The 27,137-nt window shown below is 54.6% G+C and overlaps 1 protein-coding gene across 9 annotated transcripts; it reads right to left on the bottom strand.

Moving 5' to 3' along the window:
* Nucleotides 1-344: 344 nt before the first annotated feature.
* On the bottom strand, nt 345-21,459 carry Atp13a2 (ATPase type 13A2). Of its 9 annotated transcripts, none has more exons than NM_029097.3 (29): nt 20,599-20,754; nt 15,449-15,543; nt 15,155-15,337; nt 13,821-13,879; nt 13,613-13,727; nt 13,284-13,363; nt 12,272-12,349; nt 12,048-12,117; nt 11,239-11,373; nt 11,085-11,151; nt 10,876-11,007; nt 8,392-8,547; nt 7,222-7,332; nt 7,086-7,132; nt 6,802-6,990; nt 5,585-5,791; nt 5,129-5,218; nt 4,892-5,051; nt 4,656-4,776; nt 4,400-4,524; nt 3,629-3,789; nt 3,389-3,493; nt 3,228-3,307; nt 2,521-2,673; nt 2,313-2,409; nt 1,409-1,632; nt 1,172-1,323; nt 827-996; nt 345-734 (listed from the first exon to the last, which is right to left on the bottom strand). In NM_029097.3, the coding sequence occupies exons 1-29, from the start codon at nt 20,606-20,608 to the stop codon at nt 597-599; spliced, it is 3,510 nt and encodes a 1,169-aa protein (NP_083373.2). In that variant the 5' UTR covers nt 20,609-20,754; the 3' UTR covers nt 345-596. The 9 variants fall into 9 exon arrangements, 8 of the variants coding, with proteins under 8 accessions (NP_083373.2, NP_001157838.1, NP_001366548.1 ...); NM_001164366.2 differs by having other exon boundaries at nt 827-922; NM_001379619.1 differs by having other exon boundaries at nt 13,284-13,360.
* Between the last annotated feature and the right edge of the window lie 5,678 nt (nt 21,460-27,137).

The raw sequence follows: 27,137 nt of genomic DNA, 5'->3' as shown, positions 1-27,137 counted from the left end.
AGACACTGCCTGGCCCAGGCATGATAATGAGGTTCTGTAAGGTATTGAGAGTATAACCAATCAGATGTGAGACATGCAAATGAGGTATGATAATGAGGTTCTGTAAGGTACTGAGAGAGAGTAACCAATCAGATGAGGAACATGCAAATGAGGCTTAGTGCATAACCAATCCGGGTGTGAGACACGCCCCTCCTAGGCCTATAAAAGCAGTACCAGTTCTGGGCTCGAAGTCTTTTCGCCTCTACAATCAAGCTCTCCCAATAAACATGTGCAGAAGGATCCTGTTGCAGCATCGTTCTTCCTGGCCAGTCGAGCGCGCGCAAGACAAGACCAGTGCCGACACATCAGGAAAGCCAGCACTTTATTTGTTATAGTGCCAGCAGCTCTGGATGGAGTTGGTAGCTGCTATCTCTACACAGGATGGTCTAAAGTGAGACAGCAGTCAGCACTTCCCCAGGAGAGTGTGTCCGGACAGCAGTGTGACAGCAGCCAGCTTCAGGGCTGTGGGAGGTGACTGGTACTGTCTCTTGAGAGAGTTCCAGTCGTGGCTCAGGGGCAGGGAGATCCAGTGTCCAGCATGCCCTCCAAGGCCTGCACTACCTCACGGAGCCAACGGGCAGAGTGGGCCATGGATGTTCTGCAAGCTCCTGTTGCAGCCGCTTGAATTGCTTCTTGGAGGCCCGTTTAGGCCGCAGCCACCGCAGGCAGGCTGGGAGACACTGGTCCAGCACGCTCTGCAGAGTGCAGTGGAGCAGTGTGGAGGGACTGCAGGGCCTGGGTCCTCCACGTCCCTCCCACTGCTTCTATCCCTGTGGTCCCTGCCTACCTCCAGCATAAAGGCGCCGACGAAGTTGAAGGCGACCAGACCCAGCAGCAGTAGCTTGAAGGAGCTGTCCACAATGTTCCTCAGTCCTAGGGGCCCCTGCAGGAGGCCGGGGACCAGGATGAGGCCCACCAGGACAGAGCCCAAGAGCGCCAGGGCCACCAGGAAGGGCACTGGGGGTGGGGGAGTCTGTCAGCAATGGCGCTGCGCCCTGGGACGCATGCATGCACGCACACATGCGCACACAACCACACACAATCACACACAAATGCACACTCTACTCTGGGTCCCTTCTCCATTCTAGCTGCCACCCCTCAGCCCGCCCCCCAACCCCCCACGCGGCAGCACCGTTGGTGTAGAGTGGCTGGCGGAAGGGTGCCCCCTTAGACACCGCTGCGGCCAGGATGAGGTACTGGAAGCCAGACAGAGAGAAGACCACCGTATTCTCGTAGTTGGGCAGGTTGTCCGGAGCGGGCACAGTTCTGTTCAGAGGCACAAACCTGGGGACCGTGGTGGTGGGGTTAGGGAGAGAGCAGAGGTGGCAGAGGCAGAGGCAGTGCTGGTGCCAGGGCGCCTGCTACTTACCAGGGCTGAGCTATGACCAAAAAGTAGCCCCCCAGCTGGATGCCGGCCACCAAGGCCACCTGCAGCAGCAGACTGCCAAGCACAGGCACACTCAGCAGCGCCCCTGGCGGCCGCGCTCGCACCAAGGTCAGTGCAGGGCCTGTGCGGCTCATGAGCACCGCAACCGTGGTGGTGATGACCAGGTCAATGGCCAAGAACTGTAGGTCTCCCAGGTTGGTGTTGATCTGTGGCGGGAGAGGCCAGGGGAAGCTGAGGAGCAGCTCTTGCAGAGCCCCAGTCCTCACGGAACCTGGGGAGGAATCCTTCCTGCTCTCTGTCTGACCCAGCATCCTTAGGACGCATGTCCCAGTCATCTGATACACGCTGTCCTGACTCCTAGTCTCAAGTTCCTGTGGAAGGCTGCTTTACATATAGCGAATCCCCTGAGGGGCTGCCCTGTGACACCACACTGTCTCTGCTCTAGGGAAACCCTGAGGTAGATGTGGATCTGAACAGGACATGCTCTGAGCTGGGGAAGGGAGGGCCTGCAGGGCAGGGCCTCGGCTCTGTGTCTCTCTGCCCAGGCTCTGTCTTGGAGTGTACAGCCCCCTGGGATGCACGTGTGCGCGTGCACACACACACACACACACACACACACACACACACACACACACACACACACACTGGAAGCTTCAGGAATTAGAGATAGTTGGTAGCATAAGCCAGTGGCCCCATTTCTCAAGACCCCTGTCCTAAGGTTTAGAACCACGTGAGCTTCGCTGCCTTGAGTCACGACAGGCAAATAGTAGAGTCGCACACCTTAGAAGGGACTGGGCTCTTAGCCACGCTGCCCTAACTTCTCCCTGGTGTGGGACACGGGTGGGGTGCTGGCCTGGGGTCTGGGGTTTTACTGTTGCTCACTCACTGTGTAGAGAATGAGCACAGAGATGAACTGAGTCAGGCTGTAGAGGGCCATGTACTTGAAGACGCTGAATGAAGTATCCAGGGAGCAGCGGCCTTCCCTAGGGGCAAAGACAGACAGGACATCAGCTGCTCCAGCAGTGGACAGGCCCTGCCTTCCAACAGGCCTGCCTCCCTACAGCTCCGCCCCCAACAGGCCCAGCCTGCCTTACCTGATGACAGTGGGCACACATTCAATACTGGCCATGCTGGAGGTGAACGGAGAGACCACTGACGCCTCCGCCTGGGACAGCGATATGCCCACATCAGCCGCCTTCAGGGCCCCACAGTCGTTGGCTCCATCCCCGCACATGCCCACACAGTACCTGACAGAAAGAGAGTGGGTATGGCCTGAGCCTCCACAGACTATTGGGAGAGTCCAACCTACTGACGGAGGGGGACTTGGTAAATAGGTGAAATTATTTTTGGCATGACAGACACAGGGGAGCCTGCCTGGACACCTGATCTTTTACCGTGTTCGGGATGGATCCCAAGATCTCTCAAATGCTGGGCAGGCGCTCTTACCATAATCCCAGCCCGACCTAGGTGTTATTTACTGTTTGTTTATTTGCTTGTGATTGAGACAGGCCCTTGCTGGGCCCTGGCTGGCCTGGAACACACTAAGTGACATTCTTAGCCCTGATTTTTTTGCTTGTTTGTTTGAGTCAGTGTCCCTACATAGTCAACAAAGGCCTCAAACTAGCAGTAATCCTCCTGCCTCTGCTTTCCAAGTGCTGGGATTGTAGCATACTGCCAGCACGTCTGGCTTCTGGGAGCTTCTGAAAGATGAAGGGTCACTAATGTCAAGGAGGTGAGTGTACAGACGGACACCCTCACGGTCATTCCTCGGCCCTTTAAGTGCCCCACCACATGAACTCACTGAAGCCTCTGCAGTTCGCACACTAGCTCTGTCTTCTGCTCCGGGGCCATTCGGGCAAAGACGGTAGCCTGCACCAGGACCTGTGACATATGAGGGGGGGCTGACACATCAGCTGGCACACAAAGACGGGTGGTGCAGAGCCCCTCCCTGGGCAGCTGTACCTTGGGCAGCAGCTTGGGGAAGTGCTTCCGAAGGACTGCAAACGTGGACCCGCTGAGGGCCAGGTGACAGGACTGGGGTTCCGGCACCGTGGGATAGCCTGTGGCCTGGACAGGGACCCAGGCAGTCAGGAAACTCAGCTCAGTAGCCCTTTCCCTCCCTGGAGCCTGGGCCTGGGCCAGATGACAAGGAATGGGGTCACTCTGGGTGGGCCACAGCCAGTGTTGGTGGGTTTGTCTCACCTTCGCCCCGTTCATGACTGCAGAGGACTCCGTTGGCAGGAACTCGAGGGCAGCAGGCTGGCCCTGCTCGGGGTGGGTGGCATGGATGACAGCCAGGTGCTCCTGGGCGCCCACCATGCCACAAGCTCTGGCCACGGTGACTGCTGTCTGCAGGTTGTCCCCTAGGAGTGTGAGATAGGGTCAGAGTCTAACAGTGGCCAGGGCCTTGCCACCCTGACCCCACCCTGACCCTTACAGGAGACCATCCATGAGAATTGCCAATCATGGCTGAGCAGGGCAAACCGGCCAACTAGCCAAACTGAGTCACCAGAGACTCAGGGGAACGGCTGGAGGCTGGACTCCAGCTCTACACTTGGCATGCAGCATCAAGACTGGGCCACCAGGCACATATGCAAGCAGGGGGCTGGTGTGTGTGAGACAGACAGACTGCCCACGAAGGCCCTTTCACTCCAGTGGAAATCCTCGTTTTAGGAGGTTGTCACCGCCTTCTAGCCTGACACCATTATCCCACACGGAGGAGGGACCTGGAATAGATTGGTGACCTTCTGGTGGCCCAACAGGTGACTGGCTGAGTGGATATCATACCTCGTTCTTAGGAACTCATCCCTCTCTGAGCCCCAGAGCTCTGAGCTCACGTCACATGTGGGTGACAGTGACACATGTGATGGAAAGATGGGGAAGGGTCTGGCTCTAAAAGGATGTTGCAGCAGGGGATGCCGGGAAGGACAGGCTGTGGCCTCACAGATTCCCCCCACCTCCAGGCCATACTACCTGTCACCATAACGGTGCGGATGCCCGTCTTCCTCAGAGTCTGGATAACTGGGGCCGTCTGTGGCTTCAGTAGGTTCCGCATGACCAGCAGCCCCAGGAGGCTCAGTTCCCGCTCCACAGTATCCCTAGAGAATTAGCATCTCCGGGTCAGAGGTCAGACAGAAATCAATGGCCTTCTCCCAGTGTCCAGATGGGGTGGGGTGGGGAACTGCCTGGGCTTAGCACCTCCCTCCAGATACCCTGGGACTGGGTTCACCTTGTTAGCTGCTGAGCGGCCGCAAGGCTGGGCGCAATGGGCAGTGGCTTGCCAGCCAGGGCCACAACTCGGTAGCCAGCAGCTGTGTAGCTCTGCAGCACCTGAGAAAAGTCGCTGGGTACTGTGGAGGGAGAGAGGTATCAGGGCTTGTGGGGAGGGTGTGTGCAGCACGAACCGGAACCCACCCCCACTCTAGGCTCACACCCCCTGGTGGACTCTGGGCCTGCCGCCTTCACCTGTCTCGGGGCTGCAGAGGCTGGCCACAAGCTCTGGGGAGCCTTTGACGTAGGCCTCAGGCTGGGTGGCCCCTGGCCATGTCACTACCACATCCATCCGCTGCAGGGCAGAGGAGAAGGGGAAGCGGCAGAGGACGCTGACTGGCACTGGTGGCTCTTCCTGCGGGTGGGAGGAGAGCTGAGGGGCTGGCTGAGGCCCACTCCAAGGCCCAAAGGCCCAGTCACTCTGCAGCTTACCTGCTGCCGAGGGCCCCCGGGTGGGGGTCTCATTACCACCAAGACCTGGCTCCCAGGTGCTGAGCCTGCAGCTGGACCCTCCTCTAAGACCTGGTTGGGGACAAAGAAGGTTGGGACCTGGGGCCTTGGCAAAGGGGCCAGCAGGACTAGACCCATGGAAGACTTCCTGACTGGAGGGGTAAGATCCAAATGGACACTCTGGCTGTCCCACTGATAAGTTGATGAGTGAGCTTGGGTAAGTTATTAAAGTCTCTGTGAAACAGGTTCTGAGCTTAGGCTACGGCCAAGGTAATAGTGACAGAGAGAAATTACAATGGGATGCCAGCAGAGAGCAGATACTGACACAAGGCTCTGCCGTGTCTGAGAGTGACTGCAGGTGGGATGATGGGACAGAGACCATCGGGGAGATACAAGGCAGCGCTGCTTAGCCAGGTCTGTCCTGCTCAGCCTCCTCACCCAGCCTGTAGACTCCACCATCTTCAGATCCATGGGGTCGCCCACCGGGGTGTCATGTAGCTGGCTGAGGGCATGACAGGTGGCCAGTGCTCGCAGGAGGGGCCCCAGGGGCAGGTGGCAGGGCTCTGGGACCAGTGGCAGCAACACCTGCCCCTTTAGGGGCACCACGCCCATTACGTCCAAGCCGTCCTCCGTGAGGGTGCCTGTCTGCAAGGGGACAGTGCCAAGTCCTTGGCTGAGTTGGGCCTTTCGGAGGTGGTCCCCACCCCCCAAGCCAGGCAAGTCCTACAGCAAGGGCCACAGGAGGCCTGTTCTGGACCCTGTGTCCCTGCTGGAGTCACCTCCACACCCCTATCTGAGTCTGACAGCCTTCCCTTTCCTTGCTCAGTTCATGGCCCTAACGGGCCATCAGGTGGAGCTCAGCTGGTTTCCCGTCTGACACCACAGCTCAGTGTCCTTAGAGGACTGCACACGCTTGTTCCTCTCCACGGAAAAGCTCAGTGGGCGAAACTGGTCATGCCATCAAGGTGGCTCTGGGCAAAATACCCACTGTCCTCAGTGTGCTCCTGGTACACTCACTTGCTAGGTGCATTTGCGAGTGTACACACACACACAGACACACACACATACATACAAAGACACAGAGACAAATACACACACACACATAGACACAGACACAGGCACACAGACACACTCCACCCATAGACACAGGCACACACATGCACACACAGACACACACAGATACAAATATATACACACATAGACACAGACAAAGGTACACAGACACACTCCACCCATAGACACAGGCACACACATGCACACACGCACACACATGCACATAGACACAGACACAGAGGCAAAGATATACACACACACAGACATAGTCATTGGCACACAGACACACAAAGGCACACTCCACCCCTAGACACAGGCAAACACATGCACAGACAAGCACACACACACCCCAACCCCTGCCACCTGTGCTGGTTCCTATTGGATTCCAGGGCTGTGAACTCAAGTGCCCAACATAGCAGCCCCACAATGGTTCTTCAACAATTAAATGATTTCTGGCATTTTATCTGCCAGGCATGAGACAGAGTGGGTAGGAGCTGGCTGTGAAGGGTGGTCCCTGAGTGTTCCCCACTTGGATGTTTTCTAGGTATAGCAGGCCATCTGCTGAAGTGCCCAGTCCCCGCATCCTAGCAGCCAGGCCCCACCTTGTCAAAGCACACGAGCCGCAGCTTGCCCCCCAAGTTGATGCGCAGTGGGTGGATGCAGAAGATGCCCTGTGTGCGCAGCCGACTCTGGGCATAGAGTGTGCACACGGTCATGGCGGCAGGCAGGGCGGGCGGCACCACCACCGTCACCAGGTCCAGAGCTCGGATCACAATCTCCCTCACAGGTACCTGGTAGGAAGCACTGTGAACCCAGAGGCAGAGCTGGGCGGGTCCCGCAGGCTGGCAATCCCACCCGGCTCCGGTCCCACCAGGCTCCAGCTTACCCGGTTGCGGTAGAGGATGATGATGCTGTAGACGGTGCCTAGCAGAGCTGGGGAGATAGCAGGGGGTGAGCGGGACCCTGACCCACCCGGGCTGGGGCTGTCCGCAGGGTGAGAGGGAGACACGCGGCCCACTCACCCAGGACGGAGAGCGCAGCCACAAACTTCATGCTGTGTTTGTAGAACTTGAAGCTGATGGGCCTTGGGTGCAGGATGGAGCTCACCAGGCCCCCTTTGGCTGTGCAGAACCCTGGGGACAGACAGACAGCCAAGGCAGGGACAAGGGTTAGGGCAGGGACAGGGGTTAGGACAAGCTCTTCCCACTCCTCGGACACTGCTGCAGCCCGGGGTCACAACATTCTCAATGAAAGCCATCAGGATTGGGGTTACATATGACAACGTCCCAAGACTTGCACAACCCCCACAGGGGTCTTTTTAATTATTTTCTTCCTGTGGCTCAGGGATTGGACCCAACTTACCCAACTAGGTAAGTGCCGTGCTGAGAACCCTCTCACTTGTCCGAAGCCCTCTTTATCCTGACTGGAGGAGTCTCACTAAATTGCCCAGGCTGGACCTCAATTTTTGACCCCTCAGGCTCCACCTCTCAAGCACTTGGGATTATAAGTGCATAACCCTTGTAGAATTTTATTTTAGACAGGGTCTCAGTATGTAGCCCCTGTTTGCCTAGAACTTGCTCTGTAGACCAAGATGGCCTCAAACAGAGCTCCATCTGCCTTTCCCTTCTCAGTACTCGGATTAAAGGCGTGCACCACCAACTGCTGCCACTAGACAGGGACCCCAAGGAGATTAACAGACAGACTCTTAAGTGGGTGGTTTTATTTAGATCAAGGGAGAGCTAAGTACCCCCCAGGCCTCAGGAGGATCTCTGCTGTCCCCTACAAACACTGCAAAGCTTGCTTACAGTCTGCCTGACTTCTGCTAAGAAGAGGACATGAGGGCCGGACAGATGGCTCAGTGGTTAAGCAGTCCCTGATCTTCCAGGGGACCTAAGTTCATTTCCCAGCACCCACAGAACTCACAACCATCCGTAATTCCAGTTTCAAGGGATCCAACGCCCTCTTCTGGATTCTGCAGGCACCAGGCATGCATACGCACAGACAAACATACAGCGAAACACTCACACACATGTTAAAAAAAAAAAAAAAGTTGGGACCTAGAAGCTCAACTGGGTTTGAGAAGAATCATGCATTGCCGGGGGAGGGGGGGATGCTCCAGGTCCTGTCCTGCCCTGTGCCACCGATCATGTACGTGCTGAGCTCAGCACTCCTCCCCATCTCCCCATATGTACCTGTCCGAGTCACCACTGCTAGCACACGGGGTCCCACGTAGGCTCGGGCCTGCAGAATGAGGGTGCCACAGAAGAGGGTGTGCCGCCGGTGGGTCTCTGGGCAGTAGGGCTTGGGCCCCTCTGGCAGGGCCGTCTTCAGCACAGGGGTGCTCTCCCCTGGGAGGGACACGGTGTGAGGTCCACAGGAGGCCCTCAGGGCTCTCCTGCCCACAGCGGTTCTGAAGCCACGCTTACCTCTGTGACTGGGTGGACAGGGAGAGGGACACAAGCCACAAGAGGCAAAGGGCTTGAGACCGGGAGGCAATACTAGGGGTGGGGGGCACCTGCTCCTAGGAACCTGCTTTGGGTAGTTGGGTCACTTAGTAAGAGTATATTGGGGACAAATGTTTTGGGAGCCCTTCTACTGGAGATAGTTTACCACAAACACATTTTTGTGGACTTTAGACTGGTCTTGCTATGTAATAAGGCTGGCCTCGAACTTGTGATCTCCCTGACTTAGCTTGTAGAGTCCTGGAATTGCTGGCATGAGCCCCCACACTTGACCACACCCTGCTTCTTGTGTTGTTCTCATTTAAGGCAAGGTCTCATAGATGTAGACCAGGCTAGCATCAAACAGATCTACCTGCCTCTGCTTCCTCAGTGCTCGCATCAAAGATACGTGGACACCAGGACACTCACTTCAAATCTAATAAGGAGGGCTGGTGAGATGGCTCAGTGGGTTAGAGCACCTGACTGCTCTTCCAAAGGTCCAGAGTTCAAATCCCAGCAACCACATGGTGGCTCACAACCATCCGTAACAAGATCTGACTCCCTCTTCTGGAGTGTCTGAAGACAGCTACAGTGTACTTACATATAATAAATAAATAAATCTTTAAAAAAAAAAAAATCTAATAAGGATATCATGGGGGGTGGGGGGGGGGTCACGTCTACGAAGCCCTGGGCAGCCAGCTTGGCAAAGCAGAGCCCTTAAGGAGTTCCTGTGAAGACAGTATTATTGGGCAGCTATAATATGCATATTTGGGGGGAACTCAAAGGTACCCCTGCCTGTTGGCATCCCTAAGATTAGGTAAGTGTGAGACAGTCCATGGTGGTCAGAGGTTTTTTTGTTTTTTTGGGTTTTTTTAAACACAGTCTCATGTAGCCCAGGCTAGCCTCAAACTTACTGTATAGTCAATGACTTCCTGATCCCTCCTGCTTCAACCTCCCAGTGCTGGCATTGCCAGTGTGTGCCACCACACCACCTAGTCCCTTGGCTCTTTGTTTTGTGTTTTAAGGGTTTTGTAGTTGCTGTTCTTACGAGTTAGAGTCTCACTGTGTAGTCTAGGCTAGACCCACTAGGTCTAGCTAGGGTGTGTCTGTGTGACCCTGCTTCTGTGTGCTGGGGTTACAACCATATTTGTGTCATTAACTATTACACGGGTAAAAACCCAAAACTGGGCCTGTTAGAGGGCCTGTAATCTTAGCTTTTCAGGATGCTGGAGCAGGAGGATTATAAGTTTGAAGTCTACTGGGACTACAGAGTAAATTCAAAGGCAGCCTGGGCAACTCTGCTTAAACACAAGATGGGAACAATGTCGTGGGGAGCTTAGCTCAGTGGGAGAGGCCCTGGAGGCCACAGCTAGTGCCACATATCACAAGCACAAGAACAGCAGCACACCTCAAGCCAGAACCTTCCTTGGAAACAAGCGTCCACTCCGATCACACTGTTAGCTCAGCTGGCCTGGACCTAGTGATCCTCCTGCCTCAGCCTCCTGAGTGCTGGGATCACAGATGCGAGCCCCCCGAGACAGGCTAGTGCACGGATCTCATAAACACTGAGAGAAAGAGGTGAGGCCGCGCATGGAGGCTCCATCTGCATGAGTACATCAGTCCCGGTCCACCAGGGCTTCCTAGGCAGTGTGTGGAGTGCTACATATATATGACACAAGAAACAGAAATAGAGAGCTGGAGAGATGGCTCAGTGGTTAAGAGCACTGACTGCTCTTCCAGAGGTCCTGAGTTCAATTCCCAGCAACCACATGGTGGCTCACAACTATCTGTAATGGGATCTGATGCCCTCTTCTGGCATATCTGAAGACATCAACAGTGTGCTCATATACATAAAATAAATCTTTTAAAAAAAGAAACAGAAATAAACAGGACCATAAGCCCACGTACAAAGCTGCTGTACCAGTGTGCGTGTGTGGAAAGGACACGGGACGCAAGCAGGGGCCCTGTTTCACACGCCACATTCTCCTGCATTATGCAGAGTCTCAGCCGTTTGGTAGATGCTGATAAGACTTTGTGCATGCTCTACCCCAGAGTGACTGGCAGCCACATTTTACAGGTGGGGAAACTGAAGCACGGAGTGTTTAAAGGCATAGGGCTGGCGAGTGCTGGGGCCACAACTGTTATGAAAGAAAAACTCAGCGAAGGCTTCTAGCAAAAGGCAGAGGGTTAAGAGGGCAAGGAAAGGACTCTAGGCCTTGTGCAGGCTGGGCTTACCTGTCAGGGAGCTCTCGTTGACCACACACTCCCCGGCCACCAGAGCCGCGTCGCATGGCATCACCCCGCCCTCCTGGGGCAGCACCAAGCAGTCTCCGGGCACCAGCTCACTGGAGTCCACCCACTCTTCCTCTGTGGTCACATGGGGTCCAGTGAGGTCAGCCGCCCCGTAGCACCCTACTTCCAGCCTCCCCCGTCCTGTTCCTCACCTCCTCCGGGTCGGCACACCTGCACCCGCACGGACAGCTTGACCATGTCCCTCAAGGTCAAGCTTTGCTGTGGGACAGAGGGATGAGAAGAGCTGAGTGGGTGGCAGCCCTTTGGGGACACCCTGACCAGCCCTGCCAGGCCATTCGCCCTCACCTTTCTGGTCTTGTACAGAGCCAGGCAGATGGAGATGGCTGAGATGAGGAAGATGCAGAGAGCATACCAGTAGTAGTGGTCGGCCAGCCACAGTGCGATGCTGAAGGCTTGGAACCCATAGTAGGGATTCAGGGCCTGGAGGAGAGGCAAGAGGCAGCATTGACAGCATCCCTGGGCTGCCTGGATACTGGAGACAGAGCTGGTGGCTGCCCCGAGCAAAGCCAAGCCAGCCGCCTGCCTAGGCCCACTCCCCTTTTCTACCTGACATCCCCCCAAGCTGCAGCTAGGAAGACATAGGCATCTGTCCCCAGACCTCTGCCACGCTTTCTAAGTGTCACATGATGGTGAGGACAGTTTCATAAGCTGGAGCCACCACCCAGGCTGAAGACTGGGCACCGGAGGTCACTCGCCTAAAACCACACAGCGCCAGAGTCAGGCTGTGGTTTGCAGAAGGCTGGGACTGTGATTTCCTTTGACTATGTGTGACCTTGGCGGTACCTTGTTCTGCCCTGAGGCGTGGGTTCCTCCTGGGTGAACAGACTGTATAGTCCTCATCCTTATTCACGGGGCTCACAGCCAGCTGGAAGTAACTGCACCAAGCAGACTGGGCCCTGAGGCAGGGCCAGCTCTAAGGCAGGCCTCCTCCTCAAGGCTGTGCGGGTGGGACTGGACAGGTAAGCCTCGGCACAGCTGCAGGCTTAGTCCAAGCCCTGCGTGGATGCCCTCATCCTCAACCTGCTCTCTCAGGCTGCAGAGGACACTGACCCCTACTTGGATAAGCTGCTGCGGGCAACCCCGGGGTGTGTTACCTCATCCGCCAGCAGCTGCAGGTAGGACTTGACAGGAATACTGATCACGTTGGGGCCGTAAATGGTCTTCCTGTAAGAAGGGAGGCTGCTGAGCTGTCCCAGGGTGCCACAGACCCATCCCACTTTCCATCAGGGAAGCCACAGTTCCGAGAAGGCACCAATGGGAAGACGGGAGTGAGGGAGGGAAGAACAGGGTGGGAGCCCAGGGCCGGGGCAGCAAATACCTCGTAGCTTGGTCCTGGAGGCTGAGGCCGGAGCTGGAGCAGTGGACGTCATCACAGGTACGACCGTGGTCCAGCAGGCTGAGGTGGAGAGGGGATACTGGGTGACGGGGCCTGAGCTCCACACCCCATCCTCAGCAGGCTAAGAATGTGGGCTCCAGGGCTGTCAGGCCCCCTCAATCAAACTAAACCCTGAAGAGAGAATTCAGCTTCTCCATTCCTGTGACCGGGCCACAAACCACTTCACTAAGGGATGACGGCAGTGGGGGACGGGTGTCAGTGACAAAACATCATTTACACCAATGATACCTTAAGCAAAGCAGGTAACCTTGCAGTGCCTCTGTTTTCTCAACTGCAAAATGGGTGCAGCATACACACCCACCCCATCAGGCTGTGGGTCGCCGAGGTCAGTCAACGCTAAGTGACAAGCTTTGTTCCTGTCACTACCACGCAGCAAAAGCTGGTGGAGCACCTCTTCCCCTGAAAACACCCCAATTTACCAAAGGACTGTCCCAGCTGGGTGAGCATAAGATGTATGAGAGGCAGAAAGAGCCAAATGTGGCTGAACCAACCTCCCCAGGAACAGCCCACCACCCCTCACGGGTGGAGCCGAGGGTTCATGTCTGTCACCCCTGAGGTATATGTTCCATGCTGGTCAAGAGGCTCCTGGCATTCTTGGTAGTAACAAGGCCTGGCACCTTCCACTGCCACCTCCCAGTGCTGTCCTGGGTCTAATGTCCCTGTCCCCTCATCTAGAATTCTGCTTCTGAGGAACTCAACTCAAGCATACCATGGGGTGTGGTACCCAGCAGGTGTACCTTAGATGACCCTATGAGGTGAGACGTACCCTCACCCCCAAATTACACAAAGCAGCAGCTCCCAGCCGAGAGACGCTTCATGAACTGCCCAAGGTTTCAGGGCAGCCACGGGTAGCCTGGGTTAGCCCAGTGGCATCATGCACTGGTACCCCCCCCCACCCTGCTGGAGATGGTGTGGCCATGCCTGGGGCCTCTACCTGACTTGGCAGAAGGCTTGCTGGGTTTCCATCCAGACGTAGCGTTGACCTTGGAGGACATAATAGCGCAGTACCTGCTTCTGGGTGAGAGAGGAGAGGCCGGTGGGAGGTGGCCTGGCGTGGAGCATCCACACGCACAAGGTGGGGGAGGGGAGAGGGATAGCATCATGGGAAAGAGAAGCTTGCCGGTCAGATAGTATCACAGGCCTTCGGGACCACAGAGAGCCAGAGGGACACAGAGAACCGTGAGCCCAGTCCTCCCACACAGCATGTGACCTGGATGCCCAGAGAAGGACAAGACGAGGTCTAGAGCCCAGCTGGCCACTCACTGCCTCTTCCTGCCTGTGGAGTTCGGAGGTGTCCTGCCATGTGCCCTCTGGTGTCACTCCCACGGCTGCCTGGCTCCGGCCATCCTCTGCCTGGGCCTGTGGGGGCAGCTCCAGGCTGGAGAGGGTTTGAGAGTTACTCAGCAGCTCAACGGATGGCCCAGACTTCCCATGTACCCCTCCCCATGGGAAGGGACACCCAGTGTCTCACCTGCCCTGAACAACAGCCTCAGTCTGCACCTGAACCGTGAAGAGCTGTCTGGAGCTACCCTGGAACACAGAGGTGTGACTTCAGCCTTTCAAAAGAGCCTCCATCCTTGCAGGACAGTCCCCTAGCCAGGTGGCCTTGGGGAAAGCCAAAGACACAGGGCTATCCATTTAGACAGCACATTATACCCAACGGTCTTTACGCACGTGACCGTGGTGTCTACACACGTGCATGGCAGTGCCCCTGTGTGCACACAGACTCCAGGTGTGTTGCTCTATGGATCTCTGCCTGACTTCCTTGACAGAGGGCCACTCCTTGACCCTAGAGGTAGAGGTCAGCAACCCCAGAGAGCCTGCTGCCCTTGCTCCCATCCCCAGTGCTAAGCATTATAGGCATTTGGGCAGCCATACCCAGATTTTTACATCGATTGGGTCCTCGCACCTATGCAGCAAGCATCCTTATCCATTATTCCAGGGTTGGTTTTTTTTTAAATCTTTGTCAATTTGACACAAGCTAGAGTCATTTGAGAAGTGGGAATCGGGCTAGAGAGATGGCTCAGTGGTTAAGAGCATTGACTGCTCTTCCAGAGGTCCTGAGTTCAATTCCCAGCAACCACATGGTGGCTCACAACCATCTGTAATGGGATCCAATGCCCTCTTCTGGTGTGTGTCTAAAGACAGCTACAGGGTACTTATATAAATATAAATAAATAAATAAATAAATAAATAAGTAAATAAATAAATAAAGCAGAATCTCAGTTGGGAAAAATGTCCCCATGAGATTGGCTTGTGGGCAAGCCTTAACTAACGATTGTGTGGGAGGACCCAGTCCACTGCAGGCAGTGCCACCCTGGGCCTGTGGTCCTGGCTAGTGTAAGAGAGCAAACTGAGCTGGGCATGCCATAGGGCACAAGGCAGAAAGCAGGGTTCCCTCATGGCTTCCGCTTCAGTTCCTGCCTCCAGGTTCCTGACTTGAGTTCTTGCCAGGATTTCCTTGAGGACGGACTGTGGTATGGTCTTGGGACTGAGATAAACCTCCTCCTTGCCACCTTGCATTTTGGTCATGATGTTTAGCCGTAAGTAAAGTTCCCATTTAGAGCCATCTCCAGATACAGTCTTATCTATGTGGCTTTGGTGGTGAAAACTAAGAAAGCATTTTCTAAAGAAGTATATAAGGGAGCCCAGCAGGCCACACCTGGCTGCCTCTGTCCACCGCTCAGACTGGGATACTGGAATATGAAGGCTTCCCTTCTGCCTACCCCGAGCCAAGGCAAAGGTGGTTGCACGGAGCACCCCAGTACCCCGTTACTCCTCCTCAGACCCCGTGGCTTCACTCACCTCTTTGTCTTTTATTTCTATAACGAGTGTTTCGGCGTGGGCCAGGCTGCATGGCTTCAGGCGCAGGCGCACGCCCCACAAGGGCTTCCAGCGGAATAGCAGCCAAGGGATCCCGGCCAGCATCCAGACCGCGGCGTGATAGCCGATGGCCCTCCATGGACTGCCACAGTAGCCGCTGAGCCTCTGGGGATGCAGGAGACAGGGCTGATGAAGCTGGGGGCAGTCAGGGGGACTGAACAGATGTCGGGAGGATACTGGGGCAGACAGAGTGCCGCTCCACCCACCACCACCTACCACGGATGAAGCTGAGGAGCTGAGGGGATCGATTGACGTCCCTGTCGTCAGGGTCCCATAGCTGGGGGGCGTGCTGCCCATGAGCAGGCTGCTGTCTGTGGACAGGAAGGAGAAAGGTCAGAGAAGGGAAGGCGCCTTTCTTTCTCAGTGCTGGGGCTGGAGCCCAGGCCCTTACGGTGCTAGACAATCCACCCCGGGGCCAGGCCACAACCCCAGGCCTCCTCTTCCTTCCGCAGCTGGCAAGACTGGTCACTCTGTCCTCAGGCCTTCTGAGCCTGTGAACTGAATGGCCCGTAGCTCTCCCGAGTGTGATCTCTCGACAGAGTTAGAGAGAGGCACGTAACTGCCCTCCCTGCACACCTGTCTTGCTACTACTGGCATGGGGTGCTGCATTTCATCCACGTACCCTTCTACAGTGCCACCCGTGGGCAGGGGCCAGGCTGTTCTCATTCAGACCTGGTGCCCAGTGCTCTATAAAGTCAAGTCCACCCTGATCCTGTCAGTGGCAGGGACCAGCACCAACCAGGCCACTGCGGAGGACCCTTTCTCCTTCTTCCCCATCTGCAGGGCTGTAGTCCCAACAGGGCAGAGGTCTTTCTGGAAGTTTCTACCCAGTAGGTCCCTCTTTCCTCTCGAAGCTGCAGTAGTCACAGCATGCCTTAGTCCCTGGACTGCTCAGTCCCTAGAGGCTGAGCCTCCTGCAGTTTCTCCAGGACCATTAAGGTCCTGACCAGCTGGGCGGAGCTTGTGTGTGAGAGGCAGGTGGCAAGTCTCCCATGCTTGCAGCTTGATAGCTAATCACATGTGGGCTTCTGTCCCCAGCCCTTTTTACATGGCTATCATAATAAGTCTGCCAGGTATCTCTCCATTTTAGTTTTCATTTATTTTGTGTGTAGGTGTGTTTTGTGTGTGCATGTACAGGCTCAAGTGTACACACACACACACACATGCCAGAAGTTGAGGTTGGGAATTTTTAAAATTTTTTTTTAAATTTTTTTTTGTTTTTTGGAGACAAGGTTTCTCTGTGTAGCCCTGGCTGTCCTGGAACTCACTCTGTAGACCAGGCTGGCCTCGAACTCAGAAATCCGCCTGCCTCTGCCTCCTAAGTGCTGGGATTCTTAAAGGCATGTACCACCACGCCCGGCGAGGTTGGGAATCTTTATTCTCCTCCTCCTTACTTCATTTGAGACAGGGTCTCTCCCTGAACCGAGAGCTCACCAGTTAGTCTAGGCTGGCTAGAGAGTGTCCCCAGGATCAGCCTGTCTCTGTCCCCATGGCGACGGAATTTCAAGTGTGTGCTGCAGCTTTTTTATGTTGGTCCAGGAGATCCCAACTCTGGACCTCACGCTCGCACTTTACCCACAAGCCTCCCCTCTCCATTTTAAAGAAAAGGGAGGAGGATATTATAACTTGGCCAAGATCACACAGCAAGGAGATGGAGCCTAGGGAGGCAGGCCCAGGCAGGTTGCTCTCAGACTGGTTTTGCTTACTATTTTCATAATTAAACAATAGGTTTTATTGTTCTTGAACGAAGACAAATCGAGGGTGGGAGGTGGTGGTCTACAACTTTAGTCCCAGCGCTCAGGAGGCAGAGGCACTTGATCTCTATGAGTTCAAGGCCAGCCCGGTCTACAGATCTGGTTCCAGAGAAGCAGTATCTTGAAAAACAAAACAATAAACAGAGACAAATCTGGGTGTGGCAGTCAGGACTGATGAAAGAGCGTACTTCCCACGTTCCAGAAGCCGTTCTTACTCCTGGGATGGATACCCACTCTCAGGGAACTGGGGTTAGGCCACTAAGGCCCACAAGGGCCAGGAAGTCGGCATCTCGGGCTTTCACACACACTACACAGAACAGCTGGGAACTGATGTGCCATGCCACCTGAGGCATCTTTAAGCTGGGGACCCAGAAAATAGCCAAACCAGAGCCCGGCCAGTGGGCCCTCTCCCACAGAACCGTAGACCATGCACAGGAGCAAAGCCAGTCAAGAGGAACATCATCTCTTTCCCTTGGCCCCAAGGAGTAGGCTGGCTCTCTCTGAGGGGACCTGAATCCCGGACAGGAAGTTCAGGAAGAAGTTCTCAGGTCCTCCATCACCAGCAGCTTTTCCTGCTGGAGCCCCTCATCTGCCTACGATGTCAAGAGTGGGGGCTCAGCCACCTTCCAGATAGCCAGGAAACAGCACCTTAGGGTTTCAAAGGGCTGACCCAGGCAGTATAATCACCTGCTTTTTCCTCTACACAACCCTACCAAGCAGGTACCACATCTATCTCTATTTTATAGCTGGGAAACGGGTGTGGGGAGGTACCCTGCCCAAGAGCCACAGTTAATGTCTCCATCATCAACTGCCCTCTCTGCCACGCTGTGATTCATAAGGCAGGTGCCCCAGCCTCTCTGGACTTCCATTTCCAATCTCTAAGCCGATAGTGTGTGCGGCGAGACGACACCGACGTGGAGGAAGAGAGGAGTGAGTGTCAGCCGGCGTCATAAAGGGCATCTGAGGCTGGTGCCAGCTGTGTGGCTTCCCACCAGGGCGTGGCATCTCCTCTCCTTTCTCATCACCCAGACAGAAACCTGCAGGGGTGCTGGCCTCCAGGCCTGAACAGCCGCTCCTTCCTGTAGCTTGTGGCCCTTGGGACACCAGCTAGACAGGGCTCAGGCTGATAAAGATGTCACAGAGCCAACCCAGGGCCAATCACGAGACCTGGTTCCACCTGCCAGCAGTAGCGAGATGGCCTCTTACTGCGGTTACCAATGGAAGGGCTGTGTTTCCCACGGCCACTCTGCCAGGGGCTGGAGACTGGAAATGGGTCTCCGCACTCTCACCCTTGATCATTGGTTCCTGACCACAGCGGACACTGAATGAACTCACACCCAAGCACTTCGGAACAGGGAGGGCATGGGCCAGCCCCCTTGCGCCTCCCCACCCCCGTGTCTGACCCCTCCCTACTCTCAGCCCCTGGGGGCTAATCTGGAAAGCTCTTTCCAGTGTCCACCATAAACCCCAGTGTCCATCATGAATCCCAGTGTTTCACAAGGATGTTCACAGCCAGCCTGGGGAAGGTGGGCAAAGGGTCTTGCCAAAAGAGGAAGTCACATCTCAGGAAACCTCTAGAGCGTCCATAAGGGCCACACCCAGTGATGCACTGTCTGGCAGGGGCACAGGCCATCTTCAAAGCACTTGGATAGGCTTAGCCACTGATCACCCATCAAGGGATAGTGTCCCAGGACTCACTGGTAAGGCAACCTCAAAAGCTGGCTTGCTCAGGCTGTGGGCATTGGGGGATGGAAACTCTAAGCTCTCGAGCTCTCCGGAGTCACAGCCCAGGCAGCCAGAGGGCCTCTCCCACAGCAGTGGCAACATTGTAGTTCACCCAGCGAGGGAGGAACTAATGAAATGTTCTTGGTCAGAGACCGGGAACCCAGCTGTGAAGAGTCAGGTCCTGAATCGTATGACCTCAAATGGGGAAGCTGGCTATGATGAACAGGGCCTTTAATTCACCCTCACAGCCTCGAGAAAAGCGCAGAGTAGGAGACTCATTTAAAATGGGGGAGGGGTGGTGGTACAGCAGGCAAAGGCCCTGGCTGCACAAACCTCATGACCTGAGTTCCAAGCAGGGAGTCGGGGTGGAAAAGTCCTCGGACTGACACACACAGGCTGGGACAAAAGTATGTGTGCACAGGAAATAGTAATAAAAATGATCACAGATTTAAAATGAGAGCTAGGTTTAGTGGCCCATGACTGTAATACCAGCACTGAAGACATGCAAACAGGATTAGTCCAAGGTCATCCACGACTAAGTATTGGATTTGAGGCCAGCCTGGGCTACATGACACCCCAATCTCAAACAATAAAAATAATAGGGGCTGGAGAGTTACCTCAGCAGTTAAGAGTACAGTCAGCTCTCCTAGAGGACATGAGTTTGCTTTTCAGCATTCACAACCTTCTGTAATCCCCTCAAAGCCACACACACACATACACACACAAACATTTTAAAAACAAATCTTTAAAAGATTAAATAATATAATGCAAAGATTGCACCGGGTGTGGTGGCACATGCCTTTAATCCCAGCACTGGGGAGGCAGAGGCAGGCGGATTTCTGAGTTCGAGGCCAGCCTGGTCTACAAAGTGAGTTCCAGAACAGCCAGGGCTACAGAGAGAAACCCTATCTCAAAAAACAAAACAACAACAACAACAACAACAACAAAATTACAATATAGCTCCAGTAGAGCAAAAGGTCCAGGTTTGACACCCTTCTCAGCACTCAGCCAGAAACCCAAACACAAAGCCCAAGAAAAGGCAGGCCAAGAATGAAAGACCAACATAAAGACACGCATGGCAGAGACGAGGCTTGAGCCCAGTTCCCAGCCCTGGGGCAGCCACACCAGCACCGTAGAGCTGAGGGGTGGGAGTCAAAGCCATTTGGGAACCTCTTATTTCCTGCGGAAGACCCAGCTTCCGGCTGCTAATCTATCAGTGGCCCAGGGCACCAGCATCTACTTCTGGTGGCTCCCCCATGGCCATGAGCTCATGGCTTCCCTCAAGCTGGGAGGGTGTGCGCCTAGGAGGTCTTTATGTAGATTCTAGGTGCTATGCTAGACGCTAGAGACTTTGCTCAAGTGCAGAGTCAGGGGTCTGGTGCATAAGGGGAAGACGTTGTTCTTATCACAAGTTGAATTGTAGCCCCCTATTGTTTTCCATTCCTCACCTAAGACACTGTCGGATGGAAGTTGGGGACTGGGCTAGACAGAGACATGCTAGCACCCGGAGGTTAGCAGACCATCTGCATCTGGTGGGATTTTGGTTTCAGCCTAAGACACTCATTCTGGCATGGGGGGGGGGCATGCAGGATATGGTCCTTGGATGTGGCCACTGGCAAGCTTTCTGTGTAGGTCAGGAGTGCATTTGTGCCTCGGCAGAGAGCTGGCTTCCCTAATCCTGTTCATGTAGCACATATGGGTGCTGCACAGAGGACCCACGGCGGTGCACCGCGTCCATCACTGGGACCTGTCACTCAGGGTCGAATGCATTCAGAGGGGATGGGGAGGGCAGGAACCCCCGGCCCTAGGGTGAGCGCAGCGGCAACCTAAATCTGTCTCTGGGGGCCTGGGGATGAGACCCGAAGGGAGGGCCGGGCCGCCGCTCACCTGCGCTCATTTCGGCTCCTCGCGCTCATCGCCGGCCGCTGTGGCCCGCGGCCTGGGCTCGGCGTGCGAGGCCCCGGGGCACGGTCGGGGGGCGCCGGTTGCGGCGATCCGCGGAGGGGCCGGGCTGGGCAGCACCTGCAAGACGCGACGGCGACTGGAACTGTGCCGCAGTCTGCGGCCGTCAAGCCCCGCCCCTCCACGGCGCCTGCGTCCGTCGCTGCCGCGCGGGCTGCCGGGACTTGTAGTTCCCAGTCTGGCCTCTGTCCGGAGCTCGCTGAGATCTTGATGCTGTGGGCAGCGTGGGTGGAGGCGCGAGTCGGGGGATGGGGAGAGGAGGGAAGAGATGGGAAGCAAGGGAATGTGGACGGGACAGTCCCCAGACAAAAGAGATAGACGGAAAAGGACAGGCTGCGAGACAGGTAGGCAGACATACAGGCAGACAGAGGGCGATGCTGGGAAGACACAAGTGGACCGGCTTGACAGAAAGGGGCGGGGGGGGGGGCACCAGGCAGACAACAGACAAAGAGGTAGAGAGGTGACAGACAAACAAACAGAAAGGAACGTTGGGACACCCCATTGGAACAGCCTCCATATAGAACAACAATAATACAGGAAACAGGCGGACAGACAAACATCAAATAGGCAGGCAGAGTGGGAGGGAGAGGTTGGAAGACACAGGTGGGACAGTCTCCAGACAGAACAGACAAACGGAAAACCGATATGCTGGGAGACAGGACAGACAAAAAGACAGGCACACGGATAGGCTGCTGGCAGACAAACAGGGGGGCCATACTGGGAGACAGAGGTGGAAGAGGAGAAAGTGTCCTGTCCGCGACCACAGCCTCAGGCGCACCCCTCAGCACTGCACCTTACGCGTGCAGGTTCAAGCCTGCCCCTGTCTCTTCCAGGCTGTGTGACTGTAGATGTGTAAGCTAACCTCCCTGGGTCTCCTTTTCTTCAAAACAAAACAAAACAGCACTATTAATTCTAATTGTGTGTGTGTGTGTGTGTGTGTGTGTGTGTGTGTGTGTGTGTGTGTGTGTGTGTGTGGTGGTGGTGGTGGTGCATGTATGCACAATAGCACATCAGAGAACAGTCTTCAAGAGTCAGTCATATTCTTTCTGTGGGTGCCTAGGAATTGACCTTAAGTCCCCAGCAAACACCTTTACCCCCTGAGCCATATTACTGGGTTTGGACCTATTTTTTTTTTTTAAATTTTATTTCTTTTCACGTGCCTTGGTGTTTGACTGCATGCGTGTCTGTGTGAGGGTGTTGGATCCTCTGGAACTGGCGTTACAGGCAGCTATGAGCTGCCATGTGGGTGCTGGGAATTGAACCCAGGATCTTTGGAAGAGCCACTCATGCTCTTTTTTTTTTTTTTTTTTTGGTTTTTCGATACAGGGTTTCTCTGTATCTTCTTGGCTGTCCTGGAACTCACTTTGTAGACCAGGCTGGCCTCGAACTCAGAAATCCACCTGCCTCTGCCTCCCAAGTGCTGGGATTAAAGGCGTACGCCACCACTGCCCGGCTACCGCCCATGCTCTTATCCACTGAGCCATCTCCCCAGCCCCGGGACAGCTTTTTCTGACCTGTACAATGACAAATAGCAGCAGTGACGGCTTGTTGTACGTGCTGCATAAGAGCACTCATCTAAAGCCTGATACTACTGGGTAGATATCAGGAGAAGGTCACACTTGCCATAGACTCCCATGGTCAGATATGGCCAGAAAGGTGCTCCATACAGGTTGGCTGTGATGATGCGCAGGAGGCTAAAGGGAGGTAGGACCTAGCCCAGAAACCCGGAAGCATGGTCCGCACATACCCCTGCACAGGTGAGACAAATAAAGACCCAGGAAAGCCTAGGATACCCATCTACAGCATTCACTACACTATCCCATAGTGACTGACACAGCTAGGGTGTCCCCCGGCCCCAGGATCAATGACCTCTGAACTGAGGCAGAGGGTGTATGAGAGACCTGGAGTAAGCCAGGGAAAGTTGCGGCTGGAATAGTCCTGGGCCCACACCTTCAGCATCACAGTATCCCTGTGAACTCAAGGCGAGTCAGGCTGAGTTCCAGGAGCTGGACCATCAGGTCCTGTCCAGTGGGGACTACTGGAAAGTGACACAAGGACACTCAAGCTAAACAACAGACTGCAGAAAGTCAAGAAGTGTGCAGAGCTATGATGGGGGCGGGGGGAATCCCTTTATGGGGACAGTGGGACGCCTTGACAGCGCAACCTCCAGGAACCTGGCCATGTGCACAGGACTTGTTGACCAGATATGTGGGTGTGGAAATGTGAGGCTCAGACATGCCCAGAGGTTTGGCTTCAGTGGCTGGAGAACAGTGGAGCCATTTAATACTGAGCTGGGGCAGCCGCTGGTGGAGCAGGTTGGGGGGCATTCCTATTGGCCATGTGTGGCGTGGGACTGGCGTCACTAGGTCAGGTGAGACTTCATTCATTAGTAGATGAGATTGTCAGTAGGGACCAGTTGTCTCTCTCCTTCCCCACTTCCACCTCAATTCCTAGAGGGTGACCTTCCCAGGAAACCCAGATGCCTGGGTAGCCTAGAGGTGGTGGTTTTAGTCTGGACCTGACTGACACAGATCCCCCCAGAGGGGCAGTGTAATAAATAAAGCGGCTGGCCTGGGGCCTGAGAGGGTGCTGGAGCATCAGTTCCTGTCCAGCGATGAGAACACTTTTTGATTTATTTATTGGGACAAGGACTAGCTATGTACCCTTGACTAGCCTTGGACCCCTAGAGATCTTCCTGCCTCTGTCCCCCAGGGGCTGGGGTAAAGGTCACTTTTCCTCTCTCAGTCTCTCCTCTCTGTAATAAAAATGCAATCCACACTGTTGAGTTGGTAGGTGCGTGGCAGAGCCCAGACACATTCATGAGACCCTTAAGCTGGGTTAGAAGCCTTGAAAGGGGGCTGGAGAGATGGCTCGGTGGTTAAGAGCACTGACTGCTCTTCTGAAAGTTCAAATCCCAGCAACCACATGGTGGCTCACAACCATCCTTAATGAGATCTGATGTCCTCTTTTGGTGTCTGAAAACAGCTACAGTATAATTACATATAATAATAAATAAATCAGAGGAGGAGGAGGATGAGGAGGAGGAAGAAGAGGAGGAGGAAGAGGAGGAGGAAGAGGCGGCCTTGAAGGTTCAAAGGGATGTGGGGCCAGACCACCTTGCAGGTTACTTGCTACATTATCAGTGCCATGAAAAGCCATTCACTACAGGGACTCCATGCCAAGCTCTCCAGGGGAAAAGCCGAGCTGTCAGCAGCACAGCTCTTCTCCTTGATGGGACGAGTGCCAGGAAATGGGTTTTCCTAAACCACAGAGGCTGGGGAAGGTCCCGCCCACCTGCCACAGGCACCTGTAGGGGAAGTGGCTCTCACCGTGTGGCCCCACAGGCGGTCTGTGGGCAGGGCTCGCCTCCCAGATAACCACAGCTGAAGGCTGCAGTCACAAGGGCCAGGCCTGATCCAACAGCTTCCCTCTGGGGCTACTGCTGTTCTGGGGCTCTCGTGGGGGAAGTCCCGTGCCTGGCTCACACTGCAGGAGGCTGAGCAGATGTTGATGCTGGCAGTTTACCCCAGAGCACGGCCTTACTTCTCCATTTCTTTAGTTTCGATGGAGTTTTGCAGCAACACAGTGTTTTCTCAGCTAGTGACATCCCAGGAAAGAGACCTCCTCGGCTGCCTAAACATGCAGAAAAGTGGTCTTTCTGCAGCTGGTCTTATAGGGAATCGCCTGGAGGGAATTTGAACAAAGGAATCCCTGATACCCTCAGCAGCCAGAGAGAGGGGCAATCTTAGAAGCCAGGCCATGGTGCCTCACGTCCAGTAATTGTTGCTTAGGAGGTTGAGGTGAGAGGATTGAATCTAGCCTGGGCTACATAGCAAGATTCTGTTGCAAAAAAAACTAGGTTGGGGAATATAGCTTAGTTGGTGTGGTGGTACATGCCTGGCACCTGAGAGACAGAGGCAAGAGATCAGAGTTTAGGGTCATTCTTGGTTGTGTAAGTGAATCTGAGGCCAGCTTGGGTTATATGTTGGCATTTCGCCTAGGCTCCGCCCCACAGTTACCTGGCAACAGCCAGGTGTGCCTGACTCACTATAAAAGGGGCTGCTTGCCCCTCCTCTCTCTCTTGCTCTCTTTCTCTTTCCTCTTGCTCCTCCATTACCCTCTTCCCACACCCCTCCCCGTCTCTCTCTACGTGCTCATGTCTGGCCTTTCCTCCTCCTCCTCCTCCTCCTCCTCCTCCTCCTCCTCCTCCTCCTCCTCCTCCTCCTCCTCCTCCTCCTTCTCCCTCTCTCTCTCTCTCTGCCTTTCTCTGCCTCTACTCCCTCAGCTCCCCTCCCCATTCCCTAAATAAACTCTATTCATACTATACACTATACCCTGTCCTGTGGCTGGTACCTGGGGGGGCGGGGGCGGGGAGGAAGAGATGCCTCAGTATATAGGCCCACAGAGGCACCCCCATCCCCCACACCATACCACACCTCCACCAAACATATCCCTGGCTTTTCCCTTTCTTTTTCTAAAACACAACAATATTTGAGTTCTGCCTCAAACAAAATAAAAGACAAAAAGTCTGAGTGATGGATCCCAGGAATCTGGCTGACTGTCCATCACAGACTATAAGAATTTAGAAGGCTTTGGCTGAGTTCACAGGGTTCCACAGCTGGATCTTTCAGACATGTCAGCTATGTGGAGTTTATGGTGTATCTACACTACCACAAAGCATGGTGCTTCGAGGTTTATTCTTAGATGCCATCACATTCTGAATACCACTCATTCCCATTTTACAGGTAGCAAAAGGGAGGCACAGAGAGCCAACACCTGCCCAAAGATCAGGTGAGAAGAGTTGGGTGGTGTAGTCCCAGAGAGACATGAAGCCTTCCATGGTCTTGCTTTGTAAATTCTATAGATGTACACACACACACAGACACACAGACACACACAGACACACAGATACACATACACGAGCCAAAATCCTGCTCAGGACTTCATTTTATTAGAAAAGTCTTTGTGGCTGTGCATAATCTCAACACTTGAAAAACTGAGACTGGGGGATTGTGAGTTTAAGGCCAGTTTACAGCTCTGAGGTACAGAGCCAGACTCATCTCAAAATATCAAAGAGAAAAGGACTTGGAAAGAGGGCTCAGCAGTTGCTGCACTCCCAGAATACTAGAGTTTGGTTCCCAGCCCCCACACTGGGCTGTACACAACCTCTTGGAATTGCAGCTCCAGGGGCTCTGGCTCCCTCTTCTGGCCTCCCCAGGTACTGTGCATGTGCGTGCACAGCCGCAAACACACTGTGCTGGCTAGTCTAAGTCAACTTGACACACAGAGTGGAGTCATCTGAAAGGAGGGAGCTTCAATTGAGAAAATGCCCCCATAAGATCCAGCACTTGGGTATTTTCTTAATTAGTGATTGATGGGGAGGGCCCAGCCCATTGTGGGTGGTTCCGCCCCTGAGCTGGTGGTTCCGGGTTCTCTAAGTAAGCCGGCTGAGCAAGCCATAGAGAGCAAGGCAGTAAGCAGCATCCCTCCATGGCCTCTGCATCAGCTTCTGCCTCTAGGTTCCCTGCCCTGTGTGAGTTCCTGTCCTGACGTCCTTCAGTGATGAACAGCAATGTGGAAATGCAAGCCAAGTTAACCCTTTCCTCCCAGCTTGCCTTTCGGTCATGGTGGTTCATTGCAGCAATAGAAACCCCAAGACACACATTTTAAAAGAATACCAGAGAAAAGCCTTGCTTGGCACAGTGGGGTGTGCTCGTAATCCCATGACTGGGGAGGCAAAGGCAGGAAGGAAGCTACAGAGTGGATTCCAGGTCAACTTGAACGGCAAAGCCCAAGGCCCTGTCTCAAACCATCACTAGCAACAGCAGGACACCTCCTCCCCCAAGATCAAAGCCTTTGTGACATTCCCCCTGCCACCCCTGAGTCCAGTGGCCAATACAACAATATTTATTTACTCAAGAACCATTACCTTCTTAGCCACCTCACGCATCCAATGCGGCTCTTAGCGCAGCTCATCCTTCCGTGCCACTTAGCTAGTCCCGAGAACAACCCACCTTGCCCTCCAGATCCAGGTACCAGAAGCAAAGTCTACTTACCCCTGAAGATACGGAGTGTGACTTTCCCAGGTCTGGCAGGGTCATTAGAATTAAACTGATCTCTGTCCGCAGACAGGGCCAAGGGGTTTACCCTGCCATCTCTCAAGTGCTGGCCTTGGAATGGCCTCACATTTCAGTTGTCACTTGGGGTTAAGTGTCACTAAGTGTTAATCCAGGAGTCGGGGGACTCAGATGCTGGGAGGGCAAACTCCCCTCTCTAATTTTCTTTTTTGGAGCAGCACTAGGGATCACACCAGCCTTAGCACATGCTCTAGGTGTCTGAGAATCCAGGAGTGATACACTTGCCTAGCTACTGAGATGCACTCCAAACCTTTATTTGCATTTTGGGTCAGTATCTCACCCAGGCTAGACCTCAGGATCCCCCTGGCTCTTCCTCCTACGACCAGG

Source organism: Mus musculus, chromosome 4 (assembly GCF_000001635.26).
Source record: "Mus musculus strain C57BL/6J chromosome 4, GRCm38.p6 C57BL/6J".
NCBI lineage: Eukaryota > Metazoa > Chordata > Mammalia > Rodentia > Muridae > Mus > Mus musculus.
This window is presented reverse-complemented; position numbering and strand designations above follow the sequence as displayed.

Bases quoted from the DNA above. Each gene is read 5' to 3' on its own strand.
- Atp13a2 (XM_006539236.3), bottom strand. The intron at 5,219-5,584 runs GTGAGGAGGCTG...GTCCCCAACCAG, and splicing joins TGGTGGAGTCTACAGGCTGG to GTCTTAGAGGAGGGTCCAGC. The intron at 735-826 runs GTAGGCAGGGAC...TGCACTCTGCAG, and splicing joins TCGGCGCCTTTATGCTGGAG to AGCGTGCTGGACCAGTGTCT.